Here is a 9,841-nt window from a genome sequence, read left to right as displayed (position 1 = left end):
AGAGAGGCCAGTTAGGCCGCGTTCGGCCTGAGAAGGTAAGTTAAGTTATCTCTAGCACGAAAAATATAATAATAGATTAAGTATATAATTAATTAATTATTAATTATTAAAAAAAATATAGAATAGATTAATATGATTTTTTAAAACAATTTTTCTATAGAATTTTTTTTAAAAAAATACACCGTTTAGCAGTTCAGAAAACATGTACGCAGAAAACAAAAGATAAGTTAACTTACGGGGGCAAACGAATGTGGTCTTAGACATGCATGATTGGTTGACTATTAATAATATGCATGAATAGCAACATGCTCATATAACTAATGATGTATTGTGGCTAGAATATAAGGTAATTTATATCTTTGTACTAGAATATAGTGGCTTCTCTGATTGTATTCTCCTTTCACCCATCATAATATTCCCCTCTTTAAATTTCTCCATATACTTTCTCTTCTCAGTGAATCATGACATCCCCTATTTAATTCCACAAAATCCCAACATAATCATCTAGTCTACATTGTCTAGCAAGGATTAAGGCGAAGAAAAAAACTTTGTTGTTTATAAAAAAATGAATTGATGAGTATATGATAATATGTGATAAGATGTAAAGAAATTTGAATAGAACAGAACTCATGGGACATATAGTACTATAAATAGTCAAAGAATTGCTTATATAATAAAATTTGGATCCTATAAGTTCTTATATTTATATTGTAATACTTCCAATCCAAAAATATAAGTATTTATAGGTTGTTTAGCGGGGATTAATGTTGAGAAGAAAAAACTATGGTGTTCTTTAATAAATGAAGAATGGATGAGGGTGGTAGCGGAAGTAAGGATAAAATAGAAAAAACGATCTTTAATGAGAAGTAATTAATGTGATAAATAGTACTATGGTAGCGTTAGAAATGAGAGAACACCAAAAAAACATCACATCGAATCTTTGGACACCTAAATAAAGCATTAAATATACATGAATATTAAAACTAATTATGTAGTTATGGAGGAAATCGCGAGACGAATTTTTAAGCCTAATTAGGATGTGATTAGTCTAAGTGCTAAAGTAACAAACATGTGCTAATGACGGATTAATTAGACTCAAAAGATTTGTCTCGCAGTTTCCAGGCGGAATCTGAAATTTGTTTTGTAATTAGACTATGTTTAGCACTTTAAATATGTGTTCAAAAGTTTGATGTGATGTTTTTGCAAAAAGATTTTGCAAACTAAACAAAGCCTTGGTAATATTCACGTCCAATCAAAAAGTTATTCTATTTTGGAACGTAAAGAGCAGAAAGTCATAAAAAAAGTAAAAGAACAATATTGCATCTTATTCCCAATACACACCAAAAAAACACGGAGCATACAAGGCAGAAAGTTTCACTAAAAGACCCGTTTAGTCCCAAAAACATCACAGCGAATCTTTATATATCTGGATGAAGCATTAAATATACATGACCGTTAAAACTAATGGTATAGTTATGAAAAAATCGTAAGACAAATCTTTTGAGCCATTAGTGCTACAGTAACAATATGTACTAATAACAAATTAATTAGACTCAAAAGAGTCGTCTCGTGGTTTCTGGTGAAATCTAAAATTTATTTTATAATTATACTACGTTTAATACTTCAATCAAATATATCGTACGCATTGATATAACCTTCTCATAAAAATCTGAACACAGCCCAAGAGAAATTCTCTTAAAAAGAGTGAGCTCGCCTGAGCAGAATAGGTACTCCATGCATGCCTCCAAGAGTTCAAGTACAAGTTCAGGTGTGGGCCGTGACAACACCACCCACCTGACTGCTGACTTGACGAAAGACGCCCAACCTTCCCAATAGGAAGCACGGGCACGACCACGCCGCACAGCAGCAGCCGTGATATGACTGATCAAATTCAGATTCTCCATAAAGTAGGCACCATGTGATCATGCGATAGTTTGCCAGAACGATGGGTTCTGAGCCTGCAACGGCATCACCTCACGATCATGGCCAAGCCCAATCACCCATACACGGATGCACCTCGAGGGAAGCCAGTATTGTTTGGGGATGGCCGGATGGCAGAGTAACACGCAGCTCATTGTATCACTGTACAATCAAGTACCCAATCACATACTCCTAACAAACATCACATATTTTACCACTAGCAGTTCAAGAAGGAATTAAACACAGAACAACGCTAACTACATACACAAATCTTCATCCGCTCAAATATCATATCTCAGACCAGAAGCTGTACTTGCATTTCAATGGCAGAAGCATGTAAGACATTGACATCGACCAGTCATTTCTCCATAATAAATTACAGGGGGTTTTGCGAATTTGCCACTCTGTTTTTCTATATTACAAGGATGACACTAGAATAATAGTTTCAGTGGTTTTTTTGAAATTTTCTAATGACAGTTGTTTGGTCCAAACCAATGGAAAATTTGTAATTGCTCCTAAATTATTATAACCATGAAGACACCACAGAAAAGTCATAAAAGAGTACTCAAGAGTGCCAACTTACTAGTAACTGTTGCATCAGAACAGCCAATATACCACCAGTTGAGATATTTAGTACATTGACAACATCATTGGTGAGCTGCACATGACCAAATAACAATGTTAGCTGTGGGAAAACTTCTCAAGATATAACTTTTATTAACCCTGCAGTCCAAATCAAATGTCAGTGTATATTATAGTACACCACTGTAAATACATATTCCTGGTATTATTCAGGCGATAAAGATTGGAAATAATTCTAATAAGTGAAATGTCCCAAGATTACTTGGCATGCCTAAAAACAAAATTAAACAGTGTTGTTTAGTTTGACTTTGTCAATTGGATGCTGCCATGCTGCTGGATTTAATTTCTATTCTGATGTCCATTTTCTCAATGAACAAAGGATATAAAAGTAGCAAATTATGCCATCCACTTGTCAATAAGAAGTGTCAATGTATAATAATCCAATAAGTATATCAACACCCATATATTAGAACAATGGCATGTGATGTCAAGGTGAAAATGTTATCCACTATATAGATATAACAAGTAAACTAATAAACAGAAACCACATGGTGGCAGTCGCATGGTTCCATACGATGAAAATGTCCTCCATTCAATCATGCTGTAAATGATCTAGTGATTCACAATTGAGAACTGAGAAAGATGAGCATGGAGGAGATAGAATAGTTAAAGGCTTAAAACATACATGAAATATTTTCCTATTAGAAAATTTTCATGATCGCATTCAACCCATGTGCCTACAATTTATGCCATTCAGATGCAAACCAATTCAATAAAGAAAACAAGATACTGTCTTCAACAACAAGAAACTTTAGGACACAAACGAAAAGGCAAATACAGTTTACAGGGAAAACTCTATATGGAGTATTTAGTCAGCTAAAAGTGCAAACTCACCCATTCAAAACCTTCTCTATCTTGTAATGTGGCGCCAATATAACTCTCACAAAAATTTGCAATCTGCGATGCAAGGACACATACTGCGCCTTGTGATACATTGACCTGTGATAAATGCATGCTTTTTTTTACAATAATCATATGTTGGAGCAAAGGGTAGGGAGTATATGCTCACAGATCACTGTAATTTCCATATTAGTTCTGTGATAATTCAGTGCTAAACCTGTAGGCTTGGCGAAAGTTGCTTAAATATGTAGTACTTCTGTAATAGTTTTCCAAAATATCTGCTGTTTGCAAAATTTACTACATAAATAACTTACCTGCCCGAGAAGATAACCAACGCTTGCAAGAACAATCGATGCAAGAATTCCAGCTAGGGTACCCTCAATACTGATCGCACCTTCTGTACCTCGTGGAACAACCTTAAGTGTTGTCACCAGGTACCTACTCTACAAAAAGACCAAAACTGAGCTCTAAGTATAATCTGTTAAGTTCACTATGAGTGCACAAATATACACACAGGTTTATGGAAGGGAATATTGCAGAACCATGAATTGTTTGAATGATGTGGTGTCAGGGATATTACGTTGTTCTTCCATAGGCCTTCCCTATTTCGCTGGAAACTGTGTCACTTAGTTTAGTACAGAAACTAGCAACAAAGCCAAGTTTCCAGAGCTCAGCCAACGCTGCACTGCCTACATTGTATATTGATAGCAGAGCACAGACACAACCAGCAGCACTTGAACCAATAACACTTCCAGGCCCTCTCCTTCCTCCCCTTTTCTCTGCCACCCCCAAAGCTTCTTTCTGCTTTATTTTCAACTTGGTTGCTGCTGTGCCCTGGACATGAAAAACGAAAAATAAACTGAAGACCCATCATGATCCAAGCTTTCAATAAACATAAGAATTATGTTTAGCTGGTATTGTCAATTAGCATGGGCAACCTAAGGAGGTTATGCCACTATATGAAGCCAAAAATCAATGAACCATAGAACCCACAAACCATTTAATTAGATTGGTGACTAATTCTGAACAGGAAGTGCAACTCCATTGCAAATCTTGACTTATTTAATTGGACTTGGAAAAGACAGAAATACGAGATGATTCCCCCAGTGTCCACTAGAAGAAATCATACCGCAGGATAATCCATATGCACATTAGAATCACACAAAAGCATTTACAACAATTTAGAAAGGAATACTTATTCTATCCTACTTTAGCAAGTGTAAACTTTAATTGCAGTGCTTTTCTAGTGCACAACCTCAGCATGCTTAGAAAATATAGTGAGAAAGAGCAAGGAGGAATTTTTTTCCCCAAAAATATTACCACACATCCAATAATCATAGATTGATCAGAGCACTAGGGGGAGCAGGCGAGCAGTACCACAAAGTAAAATTATGAAGTTTTAATGTTGCTTTAGTTTCCTATTAGATGAGATCAGCACATCCAGATTATCCTGAATCACTATAAGAAGCATACAGAATGGCACAATCACTGGCACATATCGTTCGCTATGTCAGAGACTATATTTGTTTAAAACAATTGGACATATGCCACTCATGCACACCTCAGTTGACAATCTGTGCCCCTACTACCAAGCACTAATCTCTCATACCTATATAGATTCAGATAGGTCAAGTGTACAATACTGGTGCTACTCTAATTTTAGGCCAGTTTATTCTCAAACATAATTAAGAGAGAAAAATACCATGTTACTGATAGTATATGCAAAGCTAATTGACTAATTCATGGCTCTAAATTTGGAATCATGAGTCACCTCTGACCGGCCCTTATAAGTTCAATATAATACTACAAATATCCACAGTCACTGCTACCCAGAAACTAAAAAGCGTCCCATGACATAATACAGGAGAATTCCATACAGACCATACTTATCACTAAGCCATCTCTTCGAACCGCCAAACTGGCAATGCAGCACCGGATCCACTCACCAAAACGAAGTAGGCGGCGACGAGGATGAGCCCCTTGGGCCCGAGGGCGCGCCAGGTGAGGGTGCCTAGTAGGTACGCGGCGGCGAAGCCGGAGGCGGAGAGGCCAGACAGGAGCACCGGGGAGCCAGCGACGAAGACGGCGAGGTTGCTCACGGCGGACGACCTCCAAGTCGGCGGAGACGCCAGGAAGGCGTCGGCGAGCGCGCCACGGAGCGCCTCCGCCGCCCCGGCGGCGCTGTCCGGGAGCGCGTGCGGTGGGGAAACGAGGGCGCGGGGCGCAACCCTCGGCCCGCGAGGGAGCAGGGGCAGGGTTCGAGGCGCGAGGATGAAGTGGGGGCGGGAGGAGGGGGCGAGACGAGGCGGAGGAGGGGAAACGGGAGCAAGCGGCCGGAGGAGAGAGCCCGCCATTGTCGCCCCGCCTACTCTGCGAGACTGCGACGTGAGCATTGAGAACTCGAAGCAGCCAAGCAGGAGCTGGTCGCCCTCACCCTTATCGATTGTGTATTTACAAAATACGCCTTCCGCTCGGTATGGCTGGTTTCGCTAAATTCGCTTTTCCTACGGGTTTACGGGTAGTTGAGTCTGAACCCTAACAAGGACCGGAGAGTCTTTGGTTTTATAAATTTCCCTTCAGCTCCGTCCCCGCCTCCGCCTCCGCCGCCGCCAGCCGTTCTCGGTAAGCCCCAAACCCTAACCGCTCAAGCAGTCGCGGATGCTTTTCTTCTCTTTCTGGTTTAGCAACGATGTTCTCTCTCTTTGGTGTTAATCTGAAGTGTGTTTATTGATTCCGAAAAGAGGCGATCTTGTTCGTTCGCACTTGTCATGCCAAGTGATGCTGGGATTATTGCGCAAGGGCTTTGAGCAATTCGTGGCTGGTTTCTGCCTAATGCGATGAGATTAAAATCATGGTATTATCCCTCCTGATGCCATCAGCTCGTTTCTCCCTTAGATCAGCCGTTTTCTGAACTTGTCTTTGAGCCTCTTTTCGTGTTTTGCTTCGTAAGGTTTGGATTTGTCTTGTTGATTGTGGTCGTGCAGGCAAAACAATTTTGTTAGGTTGCCAAGTGATGCTGGGATTATTGCGCAAGGGCTTTGAGCAATTCATAGGCACGTGTGGCCGAAATGCTGTGAGATAATAAGCGATCTGGTGTCCCTTCTGATGGCAACTTATCTGTTACTTCAGGAATAAACTACCTGGCTCAGTACAACCATAGGCACGGTGCTAGGTGTAGATATCTACTACTAGTAGATTGTAGGTAATTTGCAGTTAGTTTTATGGTATATGAGTGCATCCATAATGCAGATCTAGGCAGAGGCAGTAATGTTTGCTATGTTTGTGATGGCTAAGATCCTGCCTTTTGTTAGAAAAAAGGTAATCGAAACAATACTTACTAGTTACCAATATATCCTATATTACTAGCATTGCAATCGCTTGTTCAACTAGATGGCCTAAAATCAGTATTGATCTGATACGAACGTCATGAGGATGCCAGATTAGCTTATTTTAGCATGCTAAAACCAATAGAAGCCATACACCATAGAATTTGGAATAGTTAGAGATCAAACGTGGCATGTTATAAGATCCATTATTCATTATTATCTTGAGCAGTGCTGTAGTGCAGACCTACAGAAAAAAGCCCTATATATCAGTCTTCCGGCCCAAAAAAATTTCATTTTTTAACCAACACACGTAAAACATTGCAAAGTATACCTTTCACTTTATCAAATCATAATTCAATTGTCTCTTATATTATCTAGTTTTAATGCATTGTTCTCTACTTTTATAAAATCCAATGTAATGATAACTTAAAAAGACAGCTTATTTTGGGACAAAAAGAGGATGGATGGAGTAGATTATAACGACATATACTACAATGGTTGGCCCTTTTTATTTTGTAATTCTCCCGCTTGATTGCTTAAAAAAATGCAGCGCTTGATATGCTACCGGTGCAAAATAGCTTAACATCTTTTGCCCAATAACACATACATATACTGTTACATATTCACCATCAATATTTTGCCCCGTTTTTGTTGAATTAGAGCCACAGGCGATTTGTTCAAAATTGGAAAACTTTGGATTATGACAATTGTTCATTAAGGTTGGGTTCATTTGTGGGTGAAGGGGATGAAAATTCACTCGGTTCTGAGGATGCTTCTGGAGTGTTTTCTTTAAAGAAAAACTTTACATATATAAGTTCTTTAAAATCATATTAATCAATTTTTAAGTATAAAATAATTAGTACTTAATTAATCATGTGCTAATAACTCACTTATATCCAGGTTATTCTTATGTTGCGTCTTTCCCTCCCTCTCAAACTTAGCCTAAGTTCTTCCTACTAGTAACTACCTTGCGGAGAGGTGGCACTTTTGTTAATTTTATTCTTTTCAGGGAGCATGTTGCGTTAAAGCACACAATAAACTACTACTAGAATTGTAAGTCTCTTAAACTTTACTCTATCCATTACATTTTGTAAATATTGTTTCTAAATTTAAATATTTACCCTAATATAAGTATATCTGATTTTGTATATAGTATTACTTATTCTATCAATCATTTCCATTTGAATTTTTCTTATAACTATCGTTACCTATCCTCATATTACTTCTATTTCATATTTATTGAGGAACACTATAGTTACCTTACTCACTGCTAAACAATCCAGAAATATTTATATTTTGAAACAGAGCATTTTTTATATATTATTCTCAGGCACTTTTGTATTATTCTCCTGCAAAATAATACTACTATTTTCTAGCTACGTACTGTGTCTATTTGATTGCGTGGTGAATTATACCCTTCTTTCAAGAACAACAACACTACATATTTAGTTTGATGTAAGCTCTTGCCTTCGAGCCGCAACTGGTTTGCACCGTGTGACTTGTGACTGAGTCGCACACTCACTGTGTGCCCTGTTCCTAAGTGAAATGCATACCGTTTGTGTCAAGAGTTCTTGGCAACGACAATTTGGAGATAACTCAGGTAAGGTGCAACTTCCTGGTTCCTATTGAACTCCGGTGCTCTTAATATAATTTGATTCACCGTGACTGTAAAATGTCCGTTGCTTGTGAAGCAACTACATTCTCCTACGAGTTTGGCAAGATAAAATTCTCCTAAACCTTTGATACGTGTACGAGTGTATCTTTCCACAGATGCCACGTCCAGTGCTTTCCTACGATGCTCCGGTTGCATGCGTGTGCCTCGTTTGTTGCAAGCGAGATGCCACGTTAGGGGGCACGCGTCCGAGATGTTGGTACGAGCCACAGAGATAAACCCACATTCTCAGCGAGGTCGCTCGTCTACCTGAGGTTTCCGAACTTCTCAAGTTGGCGATGTCCTCCAGCGATCAGAACCCAGCACCAACGCCGGCGTGCGGCACCGGCACGTCGGTGCCGCCGCCGGGCAAGGCCACGACGGTGTCCTCCCAGTTGCTCGACATGGGTGCGCAAGCCGTGCAGGCGTTGAAGCCGGTGCACCAGATGAAGCAGCACGCGTGCAGCTTCGCGCTGTACGCGCACGACCTGGGACGCCAGGTCGAGGTCCACCACTTCGTCTCCCGCCTCAACCAGGACGTCCTCCAGTGCGCCGTCTACGACTCCGACAGGCCCTCGGCCCGCCTCATCGGTACGCGAAACTTCACCTTTTTTTCAGCGCTGCACGCAATGGCGATCGATTTCCGGCTGGCTGATGCGAATTGGCCCCGTCCCCGTGTGTAGGCGTGGAGTACATCGTGACGGACGCCATCTTCGAGAGCCTGCCGCCGGAGGAGCAGAAGCTGTGGCACTCGCACGCGTACGAGGTGAAGGCCGGGCTGTGGACGGACGTCGGCGTGCCGGAGGCGCTGCAGAGCTCGGAGATGGCGAGGATGGCGAAGACGTACGGCAAGCTTTGGTGCACATGGCAGGTGGACCGCGGTGACGCGCTGCCCCTCGGCGCCCCGGCGCTGATGGTGTCGCCGCAGGCAGCGGAACCGGGGCGGGTGCGCGCGGAGCTCGTGCGCGGCCGCGACGAGAGGTACAGGATCGACAGCTCGGCGCAGGGGCTGAAGGGGGCGAGGGTTGAGATGGACGAGCCGGAGTGGATCAACCCGAACGCCGACTACTGGCGCGTGCACGGCAAGGGGTTCGCCGTGGACGTCGCCGCCACGGAGATGAAGCGCCACGCACCCTTCCCGTGAGAATTAATGAGAGGAATGCGCGCTTGTTTTGCCGCTGTACTAGAAGGATTACTAGTCACGTATCCGCTGCACACGTGATTGGCAACGGCAACTCTACATGTCATGTGAAACGAAAAAGTCTGGATGAAATGTCCGTCGTGTATCTGAAGTTTGTGTGTTGTGACTGTGCGACTACCTGTGCGAACCTTTCCGTCATTCCGTGTGCCATCTCTCTCTAGCGACGTAGCAGAGGACTTTTCGATACATGGCGCTGAAGTCATCGCCCTCCAAGAAAAACGGGACAACGACGTCTTTTATTTTTGGCCAGAATGGCCGAAG

General features: G+C 41.6%; 2 protein-coding genes across 4 annotated transcripts; one reads left to right on the top strand and one right to left on the bottom strand.

Annotated features, from left to right (window-relative positions):
* Positions 1–2,101: 2,101 nt before the first annotated feature.
* LOC102700474 (protein VTE6, chloroplastic) lies at positions 2,102–5,769 on the bottom strand. The gene is made up of 5 exons (XM_040524620.1): positions 5,349–5,769; positions 3,983–4,236; positions 3,717–3,840; positions 3,397–3,501; positions 2,102–2,578 (listed from the first exon to the last, which is right to left on the bottom strand). The coding sequence occupies exons 1-5, from the start codon at positions 5,754–5,756 to the stop codon at positions 2,486–2,488; spliced, it is 984 nt and encodes a 327-aa protein (XP_040380554.1). The 5' UTR covers positions 5,757–5,769; the 3' UTR covers positions 2,102–2,485.
* A 172-nt stretch (positions 5,770–5,941) lies between these two features.
* Positions 5,942–9,667, top strand: LOC102700284 (oil body-associated protein 2B). 3 transcript variants are annotated; one of them, XM_006644593.3, is made up of 5 exons: positions 5,942–6,024; positions 6,144–6,256; positions 7,738–7,781; positions 8,499–8,970; positions 9,063–9,667. In XM_006644593.3, exons 4-5 carry the CDS (start codon positions 8,679–8,681, stop codon positions 9,521–9,523), a joined length of 753 nt encoding a protein of 250 aa, XP_006644656.2. In that variant the 5' UTR covers positions 5,942–6,024; positions 6,144–6,256; positions 7,738–7,781; positions 8,499–8,678; the 3' UTR covers positions 9,524–9,667. The 3 variants fall into 3 exon arrangements, 2 of the variants coding, with proteins under 2 accessions (XP_006644656.2, XP_015688149.2); XM_015832663.2 differs by having other exon boundaries at positions 8,059–8,970; XR_423042.3 differs by lacking the exons at positions 7,738–7,781; positions 8,499–8,970; positions 9,063–9,667 and adding an exon at positions 6,387–7,731.
* The last annotated feature ends 174 nt before the right edge of the window (positions 9,668–9,841 follow it).

This window comes from Oryza brachyantha, chromosome 1 (genome assembly GCF_000231095.2).
Source record: "Oryza brachyantha chromosome 1, ObraRS2, whole genome shotgun sequence".
In the NCBI taxonomy this organism is placed as follows: Eukaryota; Viridiplantae; Streptophyta; class Magnoliopsida; order Poales; family Poaceae; genus Oryza; species Oryza brachyantha.
Note: the sequence above shows the minus strand (reverse complement) of the source record. Positions and strands in the feature narration are given on the sequence as shown.